Source organism: Artemia sp. Qi Xiang Cuo, chromosome 6, assembly GCF_049724085.1.
Source record: "Artemia sp. Qi Xiang Cuo chromosome 6, ASM4972408v1, whole genome shotgun sequence".
NCBI classification, from domain to species: domain Eukaryota; kingdom Metazoa; phylum Arthropoda; class Branchiopoda; order Anostraca; family Artemiidae; genus Artemia; species Artemia sp. Qi Xiang Cuo.
This window is the reverse complement of record NC_142799.1, coordinates 63,526,751-63,552,383: the sequence shown is the minus strand read 5'-3', so window position 1 is coordinate 63,552,383 and position 25,633 is coordinate 63,526,751. Positions and strand designations below refer to the sequence as shown.

The 25,633-nt window shown below is 34.9% G+C and overlaps 2 protein-coding genes across 3 annotated transcripts in view; one reads left to right on the top strand and one right to left on the bottom strand.

The window, feature by feature from the left end:
- The first annotated feature begins 1,228 nt into the window (after positions 1–1,228).
- Positions 1,229–25,633, top strand: part of LOC148951496 (ras-like GTP-binding protein Rho1) — a 36,448-nt gene continuing 12,043 nt past the window's right edge. Inside the window, exons 1-2 of one of the 2 annotated variants that reach the window (XM_089090914.1) lie at positions 1,229–1,333; positions 20,302–20,459. In XM_089090914.1, coding sequence (XP_088947040.1) covers positions 20,304–20,459 — 156 coding nt within the window. In that variant the 5' untranslated portion in view covers positions 1,229–1,333; positions 20,302–20,303. Of the gene's footprint in view, positions 1,334–17,453; positions 17,495–20,301; positions 20,460–25,633 lie in introns of those variants that run through there. The other variant, XM_089090913.1, reaches the window with a different exon arrangement.
- Positions 14,894–17,311, bottom strand: LOC148951497 (uncharacterized). The gene is made up of 2 exons (XM_089090915.1): positions 17,238–17,311; positions 14,894–15,357 (listed from the first exon to the last, which is right to left on the bottom strand). The coding sequence occupies exon 2, from the start codon at positions 15,323–15,325 to the stop codon at positions 15,005–15,007; it is 321 nt and encodes a 106-aa protein (XP_088947041.1). The 5' UTR covers positions 15,326–15,357; positions 17,238–17,311; the 3' UTR covers positions 14,894–15,004.

The window sequence follows — 25,633 nt, the reverse complement described above, 5'->3', positions numbered from 1 at the left end:
TAATATATATCATAATCGGCAGCCTTCAGTTTGTTAATCGACAATACTTTTTTCTATCTCAAAATTGACTACTGCATAAATATCTTTTGGAACATCCCATAAACTTTTTGTGCAACTTGCTCAAAAAATTCAAAAGGATAAATAGAATTTGTGTTTTATCAAAAGATATCCTCAGAAAGAGCTTAAATAAAACAGCTAATCTTTCCCCTAAAATCCCAAGTCCAAGAGAATAAAATAGTTCATGAAGACTCACAAAATAACACATGTTTCTTATCTAAAACTTAGCAGATGCAATAATGAAATAGAATTATTGTTTTACTCAGTAATATTCTCAAAAAAGCTTACATAAAAAACAGCTGATTTTACTCCTGAAATTTTAAGTTCAATTAGAGGAGGGTGGTCTATGAACTAATGAAGTCCCGCAGAATAACATTTTTTTTTAATATCGCATAATTCTTTCAAAAAAATCCACCATTTATGAAGACAATCCTCATAAAATTGGATAAATGATTATAGATATTTTAAAATCTATTAATAATTAAGAATATTAGACAACGCATTTATAATTTTGAATAGCTGACATGGCTAATATTTCCATATTACCAATAAATAAGTTTCTGAAAGGGTGGAAGACGACGATTGAAAATATTTTATTCAAAAAAATTAGCATGCATTAGTTTCATTTTTGAACAATTGAACTAGAATCAATAGTCACAAATATGGAATTCTCCCTTGAATTCAGTTATTCAAAAGGTACTTGTCAGGTTATTTTTTACTAGCAGCATCACTCGAGGCTACTAAAATGCCATTTCCGAATGCTTTTGACATCCACGTTAATATTTTAAAAGAATCATAATTTGGTCTGCTCCAAAGTCTGAGAATTATATCTGGCCCCCTGTACTTCAGTAATGGTGTGACTCTTAGTCTTCAAAAAACGATTAAATTTCTATTAATAGTATTCAATTTAATTGAAATCCAATAGCTGGCTAAAGCTTTCAAAGTATTTCTTCTCCTTCTGTTATGAGCTTTTTAGGCAATACTATCTAGCCCTTCATATTCCTTCTTTAATCTGGTATTTCTTTGGTTAATTTCAGAACAATTTGTGCTTCTCCTTGGAAAAAAAGGGTCAGAACGAAAATTTGTGGGAAGGTCTATTTCTAACATGACAGATTATTAGTAGTTTCTACAACAGCCAAATGCCATCTATATTAAATTCACGATTAATTGAAAATGATGCAAAATTAAACTCCGCCATTGACGTAGGAACATTTGGGAGTAGTTTTTACTTTTTAATTTGTAGGAGTCTGTTTACCTGACTGTAATTTTAAACCAGGTTAGTCATATTTTTACTGGTTCAACATGGTAAAGAAGCGTAGTAGCAACTTTTCAGAAGCTCGGAAATCATTTGTCATAGCCTAGGCTACTTACAGGCCTAGGAGTTTAGGAGCATTATTGCCTAAGTCATGACTTGGCCTTACAGGCCTAGGCTAGAATAAAAATCGGGGTAAAATTCTACTTTAGCTACTTTTGGCTATCTTAGAAAGGGGTTAGGTTAGGAAAATGAAACTTTCAGGGATGGGTCTACAGGCTAAATCATGTCCTGGGAAGGTATTTTGAAGTATCTACCTCCACTCCTTCTACCTCTAGAGGGTCCTGACCTTTGATGACCTTTAAAAATCTGTGAGTTATAGAAGTGAAACCTTGCAAAACAGATCTTCTGCTTAAATGAAGCATAACAAAATTGTTTTCAGCTTCACAACTTTGCCCAGTCCCAATTTATAAGGTTTTAAAGATATGCTAATACATTTTGTAAATTCTGGAAATAAAACCTTGATATGGCTTAAAATTCTGCTCAAATAACTGAAATTGCATTTTCAGAGAAAAAGCCAGAGAAAAAGAAACTGATAACAGATAATTAAGGTAAAATGTTGTTTTGTCAAAATTTCAATGGGTAGGCTATAGACCTGTCATGTAGGCAAATTTCAGGACCCTCGAGAGGGAGAAGGAGTGGAGGTAGGTACTTCAACATACCTTCCCATGACAGTCTTTGGCCTGTAGACCTATACCTGATAGTTTCATTTTCCTAACCTAAACCCATTCCAAAATAGCCAACAGTAGCTAAAGTAGCTAAAGTAGAATTTTATCGTATAGGCCTAATTGGTTTGGGGATGCCATTCTAGGTAGGCCTATATCTTTGCACATTAGGGGGTGAGGGTATATATTCTATGAATATACACATCCCAAGAAATTCATGAATTTCTTAGAAAAACAAGGAGAAGAGTGAAGATAAAGGCTCTCCCCCTGCATAATGTGTTAACTAGGATTATTCTGCATATTATGGAGTAAAAATAGTTTTCTTATCATGTTTCCTTATGTCCAGCTGGACAACTAGGCTTAATAGGCCTACTGGTTGGCCAAGGTAAAATTCTACTTTAGCTACTTTTGGCTATCTTGGAATGGGTTTAGGTTAGGAAAATGAAACTTTCAGGTATGGGTCTACAGGCCGAAGAATGTCCTGGGAAGGTATTTTGGAGTACCTACCTCCACTCCTTCTCCCTCTAGAGGGTCCTGAAATTTTCCTACATGACAGGTCTATATATACCCATTGAAATTTTGACAAAACAACATTTTACCTTAATTTTCAGTTATCAGTTTCTTTTCTCTGGCTTTTGCTATGAAAATGCAATTTCAGTTATTTGAGCAGAATTTTAAGCCATATCAATGTTTTATTTCCAGAATTTAAAAAATGTATTTGCATATCTTTGAAACCTTATAAATTGGGATTGAGCAAAGTTGTGAAGCTGAAAACAATTTTGTTATACTTAATTTAAGCAGAAGATCTATTTTACAAGATTTCACTTTTATAACTCAAAGATTTTTAAAGGTCATCAAAGATCAGGCCCCTCTACAGGGAGAAGGAGTGGAGATAGGTACTTCAAAATACCTTCCCAGGACATACTTTAGCCTGTAGACCCATCCCTGAAAGTTTCATTTTCCTAACCTAAGCCCTTTTTCAAGATAGTCAAAAGTAGCTAAAGTAGCATTGGTAAAGTTCTATCAAATCATATTATTGAGTTAGGAATAAAGTGAATACACCACTTAATACCTTTTTTTAAGCTGATTACGAATATAATAATCATTTCTATCAGAAATGAGTTTCAGCCCCCCCCCCCCTTTGACTGTCAATTCAGGGTTAGGTATAGGCTAGCCGATATAGTGGGGAGGGGGGCTGAAATTCATTTCCAATTGAAATGCTTATTATATTCGTAATCAGCATAAAAAAAGGCATCAAATGGTGTAGGCCTATTCACTTTATTCCTAACTCAATAATATGATTTTGTAGAACTTTACCAATCAAACAGAAAAGAAAGAAACATACCATTATATTCTTTAGCCTATTCAATGTTCTTTCAAATAGCAATTAGCCTACTGTTGCAACTCTATTTGGTAAAATTCTACTTTGACAACTTTTGGCTATCTTGGAAAGGAAGGTAAAGTTCTATGAAATCATATCATTGAGTTAGGACAAAAGTGAATAGGCCTACACCATTCAATGCCTTTATTAATGCTGATTACAAATATAATAATCATTTCTATCAGAAATGAATTTCAGCCCTCCCCCCTATGCTATATATGCCAATTCTGGGTTTGGTTAGGTATATATAGGGGGGGCTGAAATTCATTTCCGATAGAAAATGATTATTATATTTGTTATCAGCATAAAAAAGGGCATCAAATGGTGTATTCACTTTATTTCTAACTCAATAATATGATTTCATAGAACTTTACCAACAGGTTAGGTTAGGAAAATGGGTAAAATTCTACTTTAGCTTCTTTTGGCTATCTTGAAAAAGGGTTAGGTTAGGAAAATGAACTTTCAGGGATAAGTCTACAGGCTGAAGTATGTCCTGGAAGGTATTTTGAAGTACCTAACTCCACTCCTTCTCCCTCTAGAGGATCCTGAAATTTGCCTACATGACAGTTCTCAAAATGTAATTCCTGTTATTTAAGTAGAATTTTAAGCCATATGAATGTTTTTTTTTCAAAATTTAGGAAATGTATTTTCATATCTTTAAAACCTTATAAATTGGGACTGAGCAAAGTTGTGAAGCTGAAAACAATTTTGCTGTGCTTCATTTAAGCAGAAGATCTATTTTGCAAGGTTTCACTTTTATAACACACAGATTTTTAAAGGTCATGAAAGGTCAGGACCCTCAAGAGAGAGAAGGAGTGGAGGTAGGTACTTCAAAATACCTTCACAGGACATATTTCAGCCTGTAGACCTATCCCTGAAAGTTTCATTTTCCGGTAAAATTCTACTTTGACAACTTTTGGCTATCTTGGAAAGGAAGGTAAAGTTCTATGAAATCATATCATTGAGTTAGGACAAAAGTGAATAGGCCTACACCATTCAATGCCTTTATTAATGCTGATTACAAATATAATAATCATTTCTATCAGAAATGAATTTCAGCCCGCCCCCCTATGCTATATATGCCAATTCTGGGTTAGGTTAGGGATATATAGGGGGGGGGCTGAAATTCATTTCCGATAGAAAATGATTATTATATTTGTTATCAGCATAAAAAAGGGCATCAAATGGTGTATTCACTTTATTTCTAACTCAATAATATGATTTCATAGAACTTTACCAACAGGTTAGGTTAGGAAAATGAAACTTTGAGGGATAGGTCTACAGGCTGGAATATGTCCTGTGAAGGTATTTTGAAGTACCTACCTCCACTCCTTCTCTCTCTTGAGGGTCCTGACCTTTCATGACCTTTAAAAATCTGTGTGTTATAAAAGTGAAACCTTGCAAAATAGATCTTCTGCTTAAATGAAGCACAGCAAAATTGTTTTCAGCTTCACAACTTTGCTCAGTCCCAATTTATAAGGTTTTAAAGATATGAAAATACATTTCCTAAATATGCCTCATTTTTAAAAACTGTCTAGTGAGAAACAATTACCATTTACAGACAATAGAATGTTATTTTGAAACAAGTTTGTTGGAATTTTTAAAAAGAGTTGAAAACCTCCTGAAAATGACATCACAGCAAAACTGACATCATTTTTGAGGGGTTTCATGTTTATGCAAAGGAAAATAATAATTACTATTCCTGAATCAGCTACAAATGACAAATTCTTCTAAGTAGGCCTACTTACCTCCACTCCTTCCCACTTTAGAGGGCACTGACCTTTGATGACCATTAAAAATCTTTGTGTTATAAAATTGAAACCTTGCAAAGTAGATCTTTTGTTTAAATGAAGTACATAAAAACTGTTTTCAGCTTAATAAATTTGCTCAATGCCTATTTATGAGGTTTCAAAGATCTGCAAATACATTTCCTAAAGGGCTGGGCACACATAGCTGATTTTGGGAACTGATTTCCAAATCAGTATCAATTTTAAAAGAAATTGGCATTGATTTGAACTTGTAAAATTTTCTAGTTTTTGGCACCAATTTACAAATCAGCACTGATTTTCATCATGATTATCACAAAAAAAAATGGATACAAATAAATAGTCAGCCAGAGATGTCTGTGGTGAAAGACCCTGCTACTGAGCTGAGAACTAAGCTGAGATAAATCATGCAACTATTTATAAATTTCCAGTTGACTATTTGTGTCCATGATTTTTTGTTTTGAAAATATCACACAATAATTTTTTCTTACTGCTATCATTTGTCCACTGATGCTGAAATCAGCTACATGTGATGAGCTCTTAAAACCAGAGAAAAAGACTTTACAACCCTGATATTTAAAATGGCATTTATAATTTTTAATGACTCCAAAGTAAACATAACAATACTCTAGAATAACAGACACCAAAAAAAGGGAGTAAAAAAATCATAAGATATGTTTGAAAGTTGAACAGATTTGGGAAAAATTCTAGTTTAGAGGCATTCTTGGAAAGTAGTGAATGAAACTATCAAGAGTGCACCCATAGCATAAATGAACTCCTGGGAAAGTATTTTAAATATCTACCCTCACCCCTTCTAAAGGATATCAACTTTTGAAAATCCCTTTTTATAATCTGCATGTTATAAAAATAAATCTTCTGCTTAAATGAGGCACAGGGAAAGTCTTTGTGTCTCATACCATTGCTTAATCCTAACTTATAAGGTTTTAAAGGCCTATTAATCTTTTTATCTAGGGGAAAAGACATTGGCCAACATATACAATATTTCATAACTGACATTGAGACAAGGTGATTCCTTTTTTTATTTTCTTTAAATATACTTATCAATTCACTTTTAAATGTACTGTCCACACCCCCTCTGATGGTCCCATGTAGTGCTTATAATGTATTTCTCTATTACAACAGTTTAGTCATATATTATAGCTCCTACATTAAACTGGTTATCTTCTTTGTCTGTAATTTATCTCTATGTGTGATTGAGTACAGTTTACCAAATGTTATTTAAAATGATGTTAAAAAGTGTATAGTAATGGAAAGTAACATGCCTTATTAATGTAAACATCCTGCATTTCATTGTTTTCTTTTAGGTTTTAGATATTCTTTGGGCTATATATGGGACCATCAGGGGGGGGGGGGGAGAAAAGTTGGCATTTGTGAGTGAATTGATTATTATTATATTTGGAAAGAGCATAAAAGAGTAGTGTGTTCATCTTGTCTGTATGTCAGTTATGGGATCATATATTTAGCAACTCATGGTGTAGATTAATATTCTACTGAAAAATAGGAATTGCATTTAGAAGACTTCTGCCAATGGTAATAAGGAGCCTACATTTTTTCATCAGAATTTTCACCTTTCATGTATGCAATATTCTAAGCTCTAGAAATAAGAAAAGGGTGAGCATATTAGCTTGGAAATACCTTCCCAGGGGATATTTTAGGCCCTGGATTCATTCTAGAAAGTATCATTCTCCAAATTCAACTACTCAAGTCTGCTTTTTACAAATCAGTAGCCTATCAAAGCAATTAATTGTTAATTTCCATATGAATTTTGGTTGTTTTGTGCTAGATTTATAAATAATTTTTTTTGGATTTTTATTACCTTAAATTGCACTTGCTAGCAATAGGATGATTCTGTACTTTCTGTACAGTCAGTGAAGAGAGTGTGCTGACTGATCATGTGAGTCCCAAACTATTTGCCAGGGCTTGTTGCACCATTCCTTGTCAATTTGTTTTTCTAAATTTCTCAATACTGGCAGAAAAGACTGTATCCTGGTCTAACAAGTTCCATAGACTCACCACCCAATTAGAAAAGATTTTGCTATGCAACCTTTAGTTGGAACTTCTTGAAAGGTTTTGATCATGTCCTCTTGTTCTTGAAGAATTATCTGGTTGAAAGGATAAGCTTTTCATGTTTGAGAAGCTTGAATGTCATAATCATATCTCCTCTCTTTTAGTGATAAGCTAGTTTGAGTAAATTCAACTTATCTAGCTGAGAGAGGTAAAATATATAGAGATCTCTGATGCTTTTAGTTGTATGCCTCTGAACTGAGTCTAGGGTTTCTTGGTCTGATTTATTAATTGGGTTGGCAATGCACATACCAAACTCTTGCTTAGGCCAAATTAGACCTTTAAAAAGAATAGAAACAAATGAGTGGGAATGACCACTGAAATTTCTCTTAATTATACCAAGAGCCTGACTAGCTTTTGCAGCAGCAGTCTGAACATGTAAATTAAACTAACTCTTTGCCTGCTCATATACCCAGGTCCCATTTGGCATGATTATTGACAATGGACATTTTTGGAGAGCCTTGATTTGGAACTGAACCAATTACTTTCAAATTGTCTGTATAAAGTAATGTTTCTGACAATAATAATTATGACTGTGTTGTGTGTGTGTTTTGTTTAATGGGCTAGTGTTCACAAAAGTTTTTAGCCTGCATACTTACTACAGAAAATTAATTATTTATTAATATTTTTTGCATCTGGATGTTTTGAATAAAGCCATATTTCCATTTAGGAATGCAATAGAAGTAAAAAAAAACAACACATGCAAAACTTGCAGTGTCCTATAAAATTCTGCAAAGATGGTGCCATTTTGCAGGTATATGCAAACATCACATTTCTTGTCTATTTTGAAACTGGTGAGAATCTAGTATTAGCCTGTTTACTAAAGTAAAATCTCTACTAGATAGGGGACTTCAGGAGGAAAAGGATAAAATTGTTTGCCTGTTGCCTTGAAATCCCATGATTATTTACTTGTATTTGTTTATTCATGTGTATAAATATTTTTACTGTTATTTGACATGTTGTAAATTCTGAGCAGTCTTCTTTCTACATTCCAGAGTAAATAAATTGCTAATCAAGTTGCTTTGTTTGCATTAAAGACCACAAAAACATTTATTCCTTTTAAATACCAACATTGATGAAAAATCTAAACTTATAGCTTAGGGGAGATGTGTGCTTACTGGGTTTTTACTGAGGAGCATCATATGATCATTCCCAAATCCTCCCTGAACTATCAAGAATTTAGAAAGGTTCAGGTTTGCCCATATTTATGGAGTATATTTCCTGGGGGGGGGGAACTAGAGGACAATGTAATTATGTAGACAAAATATTTGTACAACACATGTTTCAGTGATTATAACATGTCCCCCTTTCTCCAAAAATTGCCTATGAAGGCTCTGTTTTAAATTCACTATTTTTATGAGTTGGGGCAGTATGGATGATATTGCTGGCATAGGCACATTTTATAGACATTCAAACTATCTGATTAGAATTTCTATCTTGGAATTTTAATTCAATGCCATATGAAGCTGCAGGGTGTCCTATGGGTACAAAGGCTTTTGCAAGAGTTTTTGGCCCTCCAGTTGGTTTCAGCCTCTAAGAATGACACCAAAACCTTGAATTTATGTTAAAGGAACTGTTGTGGCTTGCAATTTTTACAAAAAAGGATTGATTTTGAACTCAATAAAATGTTTAGCTAAAGCTGGTGGTCAGATAAAAGCCCATAAGGACAGTACAAAGGAAGAGCTAATTAATGAGCTATACAACTGCTATGGTATTTTTGGAGAAAATTATTAGAGACAAGATGGTGTTCTGCATGTTTGACCCTTCAGAGGTCCCTGAAGCCAGTTTTAAGGCACATGCAGATTTATCATGCCAGCTGCTAAAAACCAAATACAAGTTGGAAGAAGCACTGAACATAAAATTTGAAACGCCAACAAACTCACCCATGAAAGGTGGTGTAGGTGCAAACAAGAAGATAGCAAACATTTCTGAGAAAAGACTTTTCTCTGTTGTTGTGGTTAATCCACCTGAAGTATCAAATCTCATGAAGAAGTGTGGCAAATCTTGTGAGAAGTGTGGCATTAGCAATACTGATTTTTGTGTCAAGTCATCAAAAAGTTGTTGGCTGATCAAGTATCCAACTGAGTTTCAGCTGAAAACAATGCAAAAAAAACTGAAGAGTAACACTGCAACAACAAAAGTGACTGAGCCCATCTTCATCAGCATTGTGAAAGGGATGCCTAGTTGTGCAGTAGAAAAAGACTTAAAAACTGCCTCACCAGAATGCACAAGAGCTATCCATATTGGAAGCTCATCAACTTTCAAAATGTATTTTCCAACAGAAAGTGTCCTTTCATCTGCAATGCAACATGATATTTGGATTGAATATGATTTCTTTTGGATAGTGAAATTCCTGTTTATTCTGAAACGCTACTACAATTGCCAACATAATGGACTCGTAGCTTCCAAATGCAAAAGCAAAGTGTGCTAGATGTTTTGGAGGACATACATCTAGTCTTGAGCAACCATGTTCTGCCCCTATGAAATGTGCAAATTGTGGAAGTAAGAGACATCCCTCTTATAGCATCAAGTGTAAAAAATTAAACAAAATTTTGAAATTTCCTGGCTGACTCACCAACTCATCCGTTGTTACCCTTGCTGAAAGTTTTCTTATGCATAGTGTACGAAGAGAAGTCTTACTGTTATCAAATTGATTTGATTATTTATGGTGAAAATAAGTTTTTAGTGCTGAAGTTCCTATTTTCTTTTTATATAGTACTCTATCATTCCCCTTTTTGTAGACAGGTAAGAAACACATTATTATTAGTCAATGCTATGGCATTGACTTCAAAATGTCATGGGTGGATTTTTAATCAACTATGGTTTTCAACACAGATTTCATGTTCCAATCCAATATCTTTATTGAGAATTTTGTTTCTGCAATTAGCCCCTTTTTTAATACAATTTGAATTGTAGCATTTTTTTTAACGAGGTGGGAGGTAATGAGGGTATCTGAAGCCTCAAAAAAGGGATTTTTGGTCCCAATTTTCAAATTTCTTGTGAGAACTGTGGATCAGTTTGAGAGTGTATAAAAATACTGACTTAAAAATATGTTATCAATATCTACAATAATTGTATTACCATTCTTTTCTGTTTCCCAAAAACAATTTCTTATAATACTATTGTCAAATATTTTCACAGTTGCACCTGCAAATTGGGGTTTAGAGAAGAAATTCTGCCTTTCCTCTAATGATTGTCTGATGACCCTCCATTTCAGAAAATAGGGCTAAGTGTGCAAAATTTTCATTATTTCAGATATCTCTTCTTAATATATTTACAAGGTCTCTCTGTTATGTCTAAAATTCAGTATTTGTAATTTGGTATCCCTATTGAGGTCAAGGTGATATCTGCAAACACAAGACTATATAATGCTAGTAATGACACTGCACCTTAGGATCTTTTTCATTAATTAAATAAAAAAAACAAGTTTTTTCAACTGCAAGTAAGGAGCAATATTAAAACTGAAAAGGAACAGAAATTATTATGTATACACAGGAAGTTGCTTCCTCCTTAACACCTTGCTCTTTATGCTAAAGTTTTATGGTACTTTTCGAAAAAACTTCTTATTGTTCTAATTAAATAACCCTTGTGTGTTAGGAGTTGTTCTTAAAGAATTGGGACGATGTTCAAACTTTAGCGTAAAGAGTGAGGTCTTAGAAGAGGGCATCCCTCTTTATATACGTAATAATTGCTGTTCGTTTTAAGTTTTAATATTGCTTCATACTTTCAGTTAAAAAAACTTGTTTTTTTTATTTAATTTCTGATCTTTTTTTAATAATGCCAGGAAATCTGGCCCCACCTCCATGGAGAAATTCCTGTCCCCACCAAGATATCCTCTAAACAATTCAATTCTGGGAAAAATTTACCCCAGACAATTACCCTTAACAATTCCAAGCATAAAATTGAGACAGAAGAGAGAAAGCAAGACATGTAAAAAGAATTTTGTTTGGGAATTCTGGACAATTCTCCCCACTGTGTAATTTCCCCTGACAAGTTCACCCCCCGAAAACCTCCGTCCCCATGGAACATTCCCCCTTGGAAAAAGTCCTAGCAGAAAATCCCCCCCCCCCCACCCAAAAATGTATGCATACTTCCTAATAAAAAATAATATGTGTAAACAACAGGCAAATTTTATAACTTAGACCTTTCCTCCGGGGCTGTGGGGAAGGGGGGGCATGTTATATCCAAAGGCGTAGTTATTGGGCCTTTCAATTGTGATGAACTTAATGGCTATCTCAAAATTTTGATCTGATGATTTTGGGAAAAAGGGACAGAAGAGGGGGCCTAGTTGTCTTCCAATTTTTTGGTCACTTAAAAAGGGCACTAGAACTTTTAATTTCCATTCAAATGAGCCCTCTCACAATACTCTTGAACCACCAGATCAACACAATCACCCCTGAAAAAAAAAAACAAATAAACATGCAACTGTAATCTTTCTTCTGGCAAAAAAAAGAAAAAAATTACGTTTTTGCAGATAGGAGTTTGAAACCTCTACAGTAGGGTTTTATATACGCTGAATCTGATGTTGTGATTTTCATTTCAAAAGCCACTTTCCATGATCTTGGGAATTTGTGCTGAGTCCATATATGGTAATAAATATGCAATAGTACAGACTTGAATTTGATGGTGCTTCTATAACCAGTTCTATATAAATATTATTATGTCCAAGAGCTAGAATTTTCAAGGGAAAATTTATGCAAGCATGATTTTGGCAAAATGCAATCACTCCTACTATGTCTTTTTTATACTGCTCTGCAAAAAAAATCTGCGAGTTCATTTTCATTTACAGTATTCCTGTTTTTGATATTGATGTATATTTTCTGTCATCAATGGGTTTATTATAACCATTTAGTTTGCTAATAATTGATGAATGTTACTGGAAGTAGTTCAGAAATCATCCTGGGAGCTAAACCATGTGATTCATTCCAGGATTAAATAAAAGAAAAAGACAAGTTTTTTCAACTGAAAGTTATTGTTTGATTTCTGATCGTTTTTTAAAATAACGCCAGGCTATCTGGCCCCATCTCTACAGAGAAATCTCCCTCCCCACACAAATATCCTCTAGTCTAGATTGAGATGGAAAGGAGAAGGCAATACATATAAAAAGAATTTTGTATAGGTTTTCTGGCAAATTCAACCAGTGTATAGTTTCACCTGACAAGTTCAGCCCCTGAAAGCTTCCCTCCCCATGGAAAATTCCCCTGTGGAAAAACCCTTAGCAGAAAATTCGGCCTCACCCCACCCAAAAATGTATGCATACTTCCCAGTAACAAACACTATGCATAAACAATGTGCAAATTTTATAACTTAAAGACCTTTCCCCTGAGGCTGGGGGGGGGGTCAAGTTATATTCAAACGCATAGTTATTGGGCCTCTCAACTATGATGAACAAAACGGCTATCTCAAAATTTTGATTGGATGATTTTTGGAAAAAAGGGGCAGTGAGGGTGCCTGGTGTCCCTCCATTATTTTTGGTCACTTAAAAGGGCCACTAGAACTTCTAATTTCCGTTCGAATGAGCCCTCTCACTATGTTGTAGGACAATGGGTTGATATAATCACCCCTGGAAAAAAAAACCCCACATCTGTGATCTTTCTTCTAGCAAAAAATACAAAGTTATGTATTTTTGCAGATAGGAACTTGAAACCTCTACAGTAGGGTTATCTGATACGCTGAATCTGATGGTGTGATTTTCATTAAGATTCTATGACTTAGGGGATAGGTTGAGTGGTCTATACTGAGCCGGATTTTGAAAAAAAATATTTTCTTGCTACCCAATGGGTGTTTTGCTACTTCTCTTGCATCATAACATAGCACATAACAAGTAGTTTTTTTTTATAATTTTGGCAGATTTTAATACTGGCTACATTTAGGGAAAAATCTCAGTGGATCACTATGTACCGCCTGGCCCAGTATGGACCACGGGTGGTGCATAGTGAGCTATCCTATGGTACATACTGGGCCACATGAAGACTGTCACATTAAAATCATTTGTTTATTGTGTTAAAACGGTACAAGGCAAGCAAAACTTCTAAAAAATGAAACAGATGACAGTCATTTGTTCATAATATTAAAGCTCTAGAAGAGTAAGCACACTAAAATGGTATGCAATAAAAAAAGCATTTGGCAAGAAATGGAAACTACAGATGTTTACCAATCCTCGAAAGTAAAGAAAGAAGATGCCCTTGAAGCTGTCCCTTTTGCTGGGATTGAGTTTAAAATCTTCAGAATATCTTCACAAGGATACACAATGGCGTGTTTTTTTGGGCCACTTCCACCTATTCCCTTCCGTCATGGTCAGCACACAAACTTGGGCAGAGTCTTTGTTCTTTACCTGAACCACTCCAGGGAAGTATTTGCCTTCATAAAAAATTTTCTCAAAATTGCCAACTATAATTGTGTCGAACAGTCCGTCCTCTGGACATAGCTTGTCTTCTTCCTCCTGTCCAATGTGAAGCAATGAATCATCATGGAGTGAAAGGCTTCCGTCACTATCCTCGTCAAACTGTAAAACCTGCTTTGCTGCTTTCTTTTGCACTCCTCTTGGCTTTAGCTTTGGAGCTTTCCCCTTTCTGATAGATCTTGCAACTTCCTTGTTGCTTTACCGGCATATCAGTCAAGATTTTGGATGAGTCTTGTTTCCTACCTTGGGAAGACTGCTTCCTAAGAGCAGCTTTAACAAAAGGCCTCACCTGTTCTGGACTGATGGCGATGGAAGATGAGGGTATGTGCGCCTGTCTTACATTGTTGGTCATGCTTGTTCTTCAAAGTTGAGGGCTGGTACTTGCACCTGTGCTGTTAACCTCTGGGCGAAAGTCCACGGCCTCCGTGTCATGATTCGCGATACTGCTTGATCTGTTCTCCTCACTTTTGGGTCTATCTGTGACATGAGCACAGGAAATCTTGTTCTGTAAATATGCCTGGGTTGTAAGGCCAAATGCCTGATCTAACAAACCCACTCTGTATGTTGGAAGGGGTAAATGCAAGTGGAAAAGCTGAATCAACTAGTCCAGCAATATCGTAGATCGAGACGGTTTTTCCCTGATTGCTCAAAAAACAATTATCCATTGTCCTGTTATACTGGGCACGCCATTCTTCTTGCCAAATTCCAGTGCATTTACTGAGATCTGAGATTCGGGATTGTCTAGTATGAGCAGTTTTTTCTGCTCAGTTGAAGCATGTGACTGTTTGGTGTAATGTTGCAAGTAGTCACAAAATAGTTCTTGGGATACCCATCCAGATGGGTTTGCTCCTCCTGCCAATCCAGCAGGGCTTTTATTCAGCATATGTGGCTGAAATTTCTTTCTGGGAAAGATCAAGTAAAGAGGCATGAAATGTCCAGTTGCAGCAACTGTTCTGATCACTGTCACTAGAGTTCCTCTTTCTACTGAAGTGGCTTTACCTACTATTTCTCTTTCTTTCTCGGCAAGGACCTTTGGGGGCTTGTGAACTGTCGTCACACCTGTTTCGTCCATGTTGTTAATATCAGCTGCATCAAAGCAGTTTTTTTTCAAGCACAGTGCGCAAGTTGTTGAAAAACTGCATCACATTGTGAGGATTGAAGCTGGTTGCTCGACTGAAGCTGGTTGCTTCTGGTTTCCTTAGTGATAAAGTAGGATTCCGAGATTTGAAACCCCACATTCGTTCTTGACCCGCTTTTTCGTGGTCAACCCATGCCTGAGGCATTTTTTTGTTATTTGCTAATGCAAACTGATATGCCAGTTCCCTGGGCTCTATTTCAGTAAGCCCGTAACACATATTCGAAGCAGTGATAGTAAGTGACCAAAGCAGCTTCATCATTGGGAGAAAACACAGTGACGAATCCATGCTTTCTGGCGAGACTGGCTGAGACCTTCTGGTCATTACTGAAATTCTTGTATTCGTTGTACTGCTGCTGAAGCGTTGCTCTGGGAATACCAAACATACTTCCAGCCTTTCGGTCGTTGAGACCTTCACATACCTTATTCAAAGCTAGTCTAGTATTCTCTTTGGATTCAGCCTGAAGTTCCGTGGCATTCTGCCTGTACTGTTCTATCTGGCCCCTTGGGACTCTTGGCATTTTGAGACTTCTTTCTGGTTTTAGATCAGTTCCTAGAACAAAAGTACTTTGATTAGGAAATCAGTTTCTAGAACGAACTTGAGCAAAAATCCTAAGGTACATAGTGAGCCATTGACCCAGTATGTACTGCTTCTGAGTGGCTCAGTATGTACCACAGGCCATCTGCTCTTTAAAAGTGAAACTGCCTGAAGCTGGTTGTAAGAATAGGTAAAAAATGGCACTGCTTATTCTCTCTGATAAATAAGGATTCAAACGAGGTAAAAAAACAACCTTCTACGATAAACCATAGCAGAGAAAGATGAAGAAGACCATACAAGAAATATTTTTCCTAGGGTATAACAAAAAGGTTAAAGAGAGCTGGTGAAAAACGAAGATAGAAACATACCTTCAAAAGTGGGCAAAAAAGTCGGCCATCTTGTAATCTATGTCACATGGCTTGGGGGTTCTTTTTCAACTCAGTAGATGACAGTTAAGCTTAGTGGCTTATTATGTAACTAGGCTCAGTAATTACCACTTACCCCTACTTCCTTCTTTTTTTTTTTTTTAAATCAGGCAAACTTTCTCAGGCTCATAGCCTTTGATAGGTAAAATTAAACTCAATGAAACTTATATAATTGAAATAAGCATAATAAGCCGATTCTCTTGATATATCTATGGGTATAAAAATTCCGTTTTTAAAAGTTTCGGTTACTATTGAGCTGGATTGCTTTGATTTTCCCTAATGGTGCCAGCACAGAAATTGGTCTGTAAAACTTTGGATCATATGATAGATGGTTTGGTTTGAGGCTTTTCTCTGATGGGGCGAGATTCAAGTCAGCCAGAAGCAATTTAGTGTTATTCCAGGGGGTTGTAATGCTTCTAGTAAAAAATCTTTGTTTTTTTCTGCTATTTAAGTTAAGGGCCCTTAGTCTAAATGTAGACTTTGCACTTTTGCTTAAAATAGAAATGTTTTCATTGATAATATCGCTTTATGATTGCTGCAAATTTGAGGTCTCCTTTGCAATTGACACATTGTGGCTCAGTGCTGCACAATGGGTGTGGGTTTTTTTTTAGACAGGTGTTATATGGAACTTTTCTGTTCTCATTTCTCTTAAATCTTTCTCTACGACATCCTCCTACCTCAACCATGGATGACCTGCTTTCCGTTTAGCCCTAGATGGTTGGCTGAAAAAGTATAGCTCAATAATATATTCTTTTTTACTTATTTTTTGAAGATATTTGGGGTACACAGTGTATCTTTGAAGCATCTAACACAATACTAGACAAATCTTGAGCCCCTCTTCTGACTTTAGAGATTTATACGATTTTATATGTGTCAAAGGCAACCCATGTACCACGAGTGAATAATTTGACACAAAAAATGGTGAATTAAAAAAAAATTCAAGGTATCCAGATCTTCAAACTTCTAATAATGCCTCATCTGTGATAAAATAATTTTTATCCGTGACAACTTGTTATCACTTGCCTTAAATGAATTGTTTAAATTTACATCTAAACCTTTAAGGAGGTCCTAGACTGTCAATCATTTTGATCAAAAGCTTCCGTCAATCGATTGACGCAAGCATGAATGACCGTCTAGGAACCTATTTGACGCTTGAGTCAAGTATTGACGGTGATTGATAGAAAGTTTAAATGGCTCAGTCGTTTTGACCAAAAGCAGTGTGTTAGATTAGCTTTGGTTGAGATTGAAGGGTCGATTGATGGTTGATTGAAGCATATGTCAATCAATAGACACAAATTTTTGATCAAAATGATTGGCTGTCTAAGGCCTTCTTTAAAGGGTTTGATTAAAATCCCGTCCACATTTTTGAAAAAAACAAATTGGCCCTCTTTTAGATTAAGTTTGGAACCCCTGGCTGTGTGTTCTTGTGATAAAATATAGAGTGAACTGTATAAACAATTAAATACATACAGAGAATATGCTTGTTGTTTTGGTTATCATATCAGTTCTTTTCATTCATCCGTTAAAATAATGCGAACGCCTAGTCAACTCACTCGTAGTATTTACTGGCATTCTCTTTATAAATATTGCTTTTCCTGTCACAACCTCTTTGGTGCCTTGGCATTTCCCCAATTATCTTGACTGGAATTCAAGTTAGTATCAAAATTGTGATATAGAAATGGGATGTTTTAATGCTTTTCAATATTCCAATAATGGTGGAACTGAGAGTAAGCTAATATTTAAAAAAAAAATGTCATGGCAAGTTGTATTTGTGCAATAAAGGGATATGTGTATGATATTTGATAGTTATGTCTTAGTATATTTGCCTTTGAAAAGTATAGTTAATTAACACTGCTTTAAAGTGTATTGAAACCATAAGAATGAAAAGTGGTGGTAGTGTTAAAAAAAAAACATGTGCCATCTAGTGTTTGGCAATTTTGTTCCTTTTTTAACCAAGCATAAGCTATTGGATGCTTGTCTTCCATATACTTTAAAATATAGATAAGGGCAAAGAAAACAGACTCGCATCAGGACTAGGCCTATCAGATTAAAATCAACTAGCATAATTAACCTTTTTTCTGAATTTTTTCGAAATTCTTCGAAGGTAACCAAGGCCCACTTTGTGCACACTTGACGTTAACATAAAATAATTCTTGAAAACAACAAATGCTGATTGATTACTGAGAAATTTCAACTGCAATCCTGTAATATTGTAAATTAATAATTAAGTTTCTGTTCAAATTAAGTAATATTTCTGTTCGTTTTAAGTTTTGATGTTGCTCCTTACTGTTAATTGAAAAAACTTGTTTTTTTTATGTAATTTCGCGTCTTTTTTTAAATAATACAGGTAAACCCGGCTTCCCCTCAATATAAAACTCCTTCTACCCGCGGAAAATCCCTCTATGGAAAGTTCTTCCCTCGTAAAATACCTCCCTACTGAAAATTTTCCCCAAATAATTCCATTCTAGCTGAAAGTTACCCCCAGAAAGTTTATTGTTGACAATTCTGGGTGAAAAATCTTCTCCTCAGTGGAGAATTTTTCCCACAAATATATCAATTATCCAATGTTCTTTAAAGCTACCTGCCGTTTTAATTAAGTTGCCAGATGGTATGCCAGTTGCCAGATCGTTACCAGTTTGTATCCCTCTTCCCATGTTAAATTGATGAAGACCCAAGATTTTTAATTTTCACATTCTTCTTGCTCTTCTTTTTTTCCTTTTTTTTTGAGGGAAGGGAATTTAACATCAATGCACTATGTGACTTGAAACCTGAATTTTTAGGTACAGACAAGTATTTTTGGTTTTGTTTGAATGATATGTAGATTGTCTATGTAGGATCTATATTTGCTCCAATTATTCCACTTAAAACGGAGAACTATAAACCAAGTATTTTCGATGTGTTTTTCTCAAAATTTATTTTCAAGCAGTTGTGCATTTGGGCTCACAACTTGATTGACTTCCATCTTTGTAAGTATATACTTATAAGGGAAATGTGTTTAAAAGAAGGGTGAAATTTAATTTACACCTAAAATAGAATAAACATTTTGCTCATTGGGTACTAACTGCTTTTTCACATCCCAGTTGAAATAACTATTAAAAATACTCAAACCCCTTCTCTATGATATTCTCAACGTCCATTAGAATATAAAACCCACAAAAACTACTGGACCTTTTTTAAAATCAAGCGATGGGCTTATAATAATGAAAGTCAGTAATGTATGTTCTTTGGCACCTTTGTTTGTTTCATGTAGTTGATAAATTTCAGAACTTGACGACCCAGGTACTGAATGGATTCTCTATTTGTGAAGTCTAGACTTCACAAGGATTCTTGGTTTTTGGCATGCTATTGCTGAACATGTTTATAGTACCTTTTTGTTTGTTTCACCTTTGTTAGTTTCATGGAGTTGATTAACAGAACTTGACGACCCAGGTACTGAAGGGATTTTCTATTTATGAAGTCTAGAATTCACATGGATTCTTGATTTTTGGCGTGCCATTGCTGAACATGTTTATTGTAAGGGATGACCTACTGCATGTCACAAGAGATCATAATTTTGTATTCTACTTATTTTTCCAGTTCTACATTCATGCCTTATGTGAATAAAAAATGATCTAGTATGTAACCCTTTGGTTTGTGGCTCAGTCCATAAATATCTGTTGATTGGGGTATAATTGTCTAAATACTTTATAGAAAGTGATTTGTATAGCATTTTTTGAGAAAACAGGCTGACTAGCTTCGTTTTTGCTTCCCAAATAATACTAGCTGAAAATCTTTGCATGATTTTTGCTCAAACAAGGTGAAGCTTGCAAACCTTTTTACCAAAAAGTTTTCTTGGACGGGTGATGGGCTCACTCTGCTTCCTAACTATACTAGCTGAAATCCTTTCAGCTAGTTAGGATTTACTAGCTAGCAGGATTTCAGTTAAAACAAAATGCCGCATGTCTATCTCTTCACTAAAAGGCTTAAAGTCTAGCTACATATTGACCCCCCCCCTTTCCTAGTAAAAAGCAGGAGGCAAATCTGTCTATTGAAGTAAGCTTTGGTTGGTACCTTTATAAATAAAAGTATTTGTTCATTTATCTGGTCAGTGATTTGAAGTTAAACTTTTCAAGCTAGAAAATTGAAATGTTTCAAGAATAGGCCTAGTTCTGGAAATATGGGACTGCTATTAGGCTGTGAAAATTCCAAAAAAACAACTATGAAACAATAAACTGGATATGCGACGTCATGAAAAAACCAGTTTGTATAAACGGTATTGCATAAGGATTATCATTTATTTTATGAGTTTTTATGTATGAACGAACTTAGGGTCATTTGCAAGGGTCCAGTCACCAGTCCAGTGAAGCCAGGGCCAAACAAGCAAACTGCTGATAGTTTGTACCCTTTTATTGTAATATACATTTTATTTTTAAAGGAATTGTGCAAAAAATACTTTTTTCTGTGATTTCAGAAATTAACTTTTTCTGGAAGCACCTTAATTCTTTTAGTAGTTAATGTATTTTTCATATTTATTTTCTTACATGTTTTATGCCAGGAATGGCGGCTATACGGAAGAAGTTAGTCATAGTGGGTGATGGTGCTTGTGGTAAAACCTGCCTCCTTATTGTCTTTTCCAAAGATCAGTTCCCAGAAGTCTATGTGCCAACTGTTTTTGAAAACTATGTGGCAGACATTGAAGTTGACTCCAAACAGGTGGGATTTATTTTGAAAACTCAAATGTTATTATGTCTTTTCTTTTTAGGTCGAATGTAAACGAAAAAAGGGTACTTGTATGATATACCCCCTTCATCTCAAGTTGCTCATAGATTGATGCATTGTAAAACCGGTTTTTTCGTTAGTTTCTTTCAACTTAGCGTGAGACAAAACAAAGAGAATTGACAGAATAGATGAAAATATATAATTTGGGCTATATAATTGCACATTAGGGGGGTTGGGGGTTAATAAAACAATAAAACAGCTAATAAAAAATAAAACAATTCTGTATATCAGAATAATTGTGGCTAACAAATTAGGCATGCCGACCCGCTGTACTTTACCCCCCCCCCCCCTAATGCCTAAGTATATAGCCCAAATTTGTTTCTAGGGTATTATATTTTTATCATACTTGGGTAAATTTTATCAGGATTAACCTAACTTCGCTTCTTGAGATGCAGGGGGTATATCATACAAATACCAAAAAAATGTTTAAAGTACTATGAAGACAAATAAATATCATTTTTCTTAAACTTTTATTTTTCATGCACTATTTATTCGTTCACTATTAAGCAAACTGAATGAATTTATTCTTTCACTATTAAGCAAGTTTCTTGTTGCTTTATAATGTGAAACAAATGTACTATTAAAAAAAAACGCACAAGAGGAACGAGAACAATAACAAAAAAGGGGTAACAAAATCATAGAGTGTAAACGACACGAAATGGAAGAAAACGTGCATTGAGCTGACGAAAACGCACGCTTGCTGTGTCTTATAAAGTATTTCGTTGGTCGTTGCTCTGCAGTTCGGTTACCCTGTAAGCAAATGGATGAGTTCCGATTTTTTATTTGGCTTTTTAGGTAAACATGGTAAGAATGGCTCACGCTTATAGACTTTGAATTTGATAGCCTTTTTTCCGTCCGGCAATGATTTTTGCTATTGCTAATGAGTCATAGGTCTTGATTAGACACAATAAGTTTTTGTTCTATGAAAATTACGATGATTGCATAATATTTAATAAACAACTTTTTCAAGTTTAAACTCATCACATAAAATGACGTCATAAAAGAATTCTGTAATGGTATGCAGGGAGTAGTTAGAAATCTTGTAGCAGATCTCCCTTAAATTAACCGTGTAAAATAATTCCTAAAAATATTTGTTTTAGTTCGGATTTTATCAGGAAGCAAACACCGCAGATGTAGCTCATTCAGGATGTAGATCCTTGTTTGAATGTCTAGTGTTGGTAGAATAAATATTTATCTACCTAAAAAAAACTATGAAGAACTATGAAAACTTGAAAAGGAACCAAGTCAATTTTGTAATAGAAATTAGAAATTCCACCTGTGTGCTTGCATAATTATAATTTAATATAATTATAAAATATATCAGAATTACATTTGAAAGCTATTCAATCGTAGACAAAACACAACGTTAAAACTAAAAACTACATACACATATATGATACAAGACATGTTTTCTTATCCAATAACGAATCTATAAAATTCATGTTTCCTTTAAGACATGCGATTTTGTGATACTCCTCTTGCTTTTTCCTGAATTTTTACTGAAAGGATAAGATATTTACATCATTGAATTAGTTTCAGGCCTGTCCATTAACCGAGCCAGAATCGTGATATTACTTTGACTTGTTACTGGAGATTGATCTGAACTTGCTTAAAAATATATAATTTTTTTCATATTTTCGACGTATTTATATTTTCCAATCTGAATAAAAATGCAAAGCAGGATTCATAAACGTGGTAGCAGGATAAAGCTGAATCTCAGCCAATAAATGATAGCAAAATTGTTGTCTTACGTTGATCTATTAAAACCATAGACACTGCAGAAAAATAACATGCCCAAAACTTGCATAGGGAACAAAGAAAGAACCTGATATTCGGCAAAAAAATCTAATTGTGTTAGATATGGTTTGATCAAAACAGTTAGGTTTGCTTTTTTTAAAGATATGTGTACCCCATCTTAGAAAAAGCTTTTTCAAATTAATCTTTTTTGGCAAAATCTTAAGTACTTTCGATGAAAGATGAGCAAAATTATTAACACCAATTTCAGTTCATTGTAGAAACTGGTTGACAAATGTTGTGATTCTAGTCAAACTAAAAAGTTTGTACTTGGTTCTCATTGAATCCCATAAAAATTTGATTTATGCAAAATTTACTTCTGATTCTCACATTCAATGTGGTACGTCCCTAGAAGATGCAGTCAAAATTATTTATTTTGCAAGCCAACTGAAGTAGAAGTTGAAAAGGGTCTATTTTGATTGTACTCAAAAGCTTGTAAATTATATGGAAATATATTAAAAATGGTGACATTTGTGTGTTTTAGAACAAAAATCCTATTGCGATTGCAGAGGATTCGATTATATCTTTGTAATGAATTATTATGTTTTTTTTTCTTGATCAATCTTGTTTAACCAAGATTTTTGCCTTTATAAAACATTGAGAAGGGTTCAACCGTGTATATTAATTTATAATATAGTAGGTTTATGCAAGCTGTGGGTGCTTTTTATTATATTAATAAAAAAAAACTTTTTGCACAAAATAAGTTCAAAAAAAGGTAAAGAACTCCATTAAACCGAAAATAAACAAAAATAGAATCAAATAATCTACCAAGTATACAACTACCATAAATCAGTATCAATAAATAAATGAAACCCAAAACAAACAGAAATTAAAATAAGCCAAACTCAAAACGAGCAGAAATTAATCTGAGTAGGGTTCTAAACCCTATACTATCTAAAAGCCAGAATATAATTTGTACTTTACTAAAAAAAATGCAAATGAATTTACTGAAAGAAAATGTGCATTGTCAGTTTTAATATACATAATGCTGATATTTATTCCTTAAAATCTTAATTAATTTTGATTTCTTAAAGTTATAAAATTGAAAACATTTAAAAGATTTTTTAGTAAATTACAAATCATATTCTGGCTTTTAGAAAGCATAGGGTTTAGAACCCTACTCAGATTAATTTCTGCTCGTTTTGACTTTGACTTATACATAGGACAAAATGGCTATCTTAAAATTTCGATTGGATGTGTTTGGGGAAAAGGTGGGCGTGAGAGGGGGTTAGCTGCCCTCCAATCACTTTCGACTATTAAAAAAAAGCACTAGCCCTTTGAATTTCCAATCAAATGAATCCTTTTTGACGTTTCTACGACAAAGCTTTCAATAAAAAGCTTATATGCCCCCAGGGCATGACTTTTAACTATTGCCCTGAAGACTGCGGGAGGAGTGTCCTGCTAAAAGATATAGTTTCCAGAATTTTCCATTGCGTTGCACAAAATGGCTATTTAAAAATTTTGATTAGATGTGTTTGGGAAAATGGTGGGCGTGGAAGGGGTGTTAGTTGCCTTCCAATCACTTTCGACTATTAAAGAGGGAACTAACCATTTCCATTTCCAATTGAATGAGCCCATTTCGAAATTTCAACGACAGCAATGTTAATAAGATTCTGATATGTTCACATGGAAATACTTGTAAATCCTACTCTAGGAACTGTGGGGTGTCATCCTCAATGTTCTAATATCCAGACCTTTAAACAATACTGAACAAAATGGTCACCTTGAAATTTTTAGTGGGCGGGTTTGGGGAAAAGGTGGGTGTGCGGGGGGGGGATAGTTGCCGTCAAATCACTTTCGACTATTAAAAAGGGCACTAGCCATTTGAATTTCCAGTCGAATGAGCTCTTTGAAGTTTCTACGAATAGGCTTTCTATAAAAAATCTTGTATGCCCCCAGGGCATAACTTACAGCCCTTGCCCTGAGGGTTGCGGGGGAGTGTCTTCCTCAAAACATATTTTCTATCTCGAAATCAATTACGCTAATCAAAATGGCTATCTCAAAATTTTTATTGGATGTGTTTGGGGAAATGATGGGCGTGGAAGGGGTGTTAGTTGCCTTCTAATCACTTTCGATTATTAAAAAGGGCACAAGGCACTACAATTTCCAATCGAGTGACCCCTTTTTGAACTTTCTACGAGAACTCCTTCGATTTGCCCTGCCTAAGTAAAAAATGATTAGAAATTATTTCAAGCATGAGGAGACCACCCCTTTCCCAACCCTCGCTCTTTACGCTAAAGTCTTGAAGTTCTTATAAAAATACTTTTCATTCAAAATCAACGGCCCTTGTACTTGAGCAGTCTTTCTTAAAGAACTGTGCCAAAAGTCATATTTATCGTAAAGAGCGAGGTTTGAAGAAGGAGTAACCTGCTCACTTATTGCAGTTTCTTTTGTATATCATTTGGTATCTCTTCAGTTAAACCAATGGATCCCACAAACGATTTTCCACCATGTAGGTTTGAAACTTGAACAAGATATCTATTACTTGCTTGTTCTTATTCTTGGGCTGGAAACCTAGGTTCAGCCAGACTGTTATGCAGATATAGCAGGACTTGCACGGAACCCAAAGTTAGAAGCACAATTTACATTGTCTTTTTTATTAAAGATAACATAATTCCAGGGTTTGATTGGCTTCTATCAGATAGCACCCCGCATTAACGATGAACCGAATATCTTAGCTTAATAAAAAGACAAAATTAAGCTCCATAAATATCCGATCATTTGACTATCTATGTTTCCTACTCTAAAATTTATTTCTGGAAATATTCACCGTTTCTGTAAAACAATTTATATATATGATATTCAAAGAAATAGCCTCAGAAAGTATAGCCTGTGAGGACTATGTAAATATTCAACAACTAGAAAGGGGGGAAAGAACAAGGGGAACAAACCCAGCAAAGGGATACTCCAAAATTTAATATTAATGCTATTTTTAAATACGATCATTTTCTAAAATTATGGTGCCTTAAAAATATTTCAAACTAGACATTTTCTTAGCACCGGAAGGGAGATGACCTTTGTTATTGTCCTTACATTACTTCTTCCAAGAGTAACAGCAAATAATTTTCGGGTTACCCTGGAAATGTTTTGAGGTATGGGAGAGGGGCTAGGAGCTATGCATCTAGATGCGCTTGCATTGCCATACCCTCGATCCCGAAGAATGTCATGCTGCAGTAGCTTCATCTCTTCGGATCTTCGCGCTGTTAGCTCACTGCCAACGCCTTGCTATTTTTCCTGGTGTTACAAATTTTGCAGTTCACACAATTTTGGTCTTCCAGTGAGGGAGAGGGGGCTGAAGTTCTTTTTCTTCTCTT

Bases quoted from the DNA above. Each gene is read 5' to 3' on its own strand.
- LOC148951497 (XM_089090915.1), bottom strand. From the start codon at position 15,325: ATGCCAAGAGTCCCAAGGGGCCAGATAGAACAGTACAGGCAGAATGCC.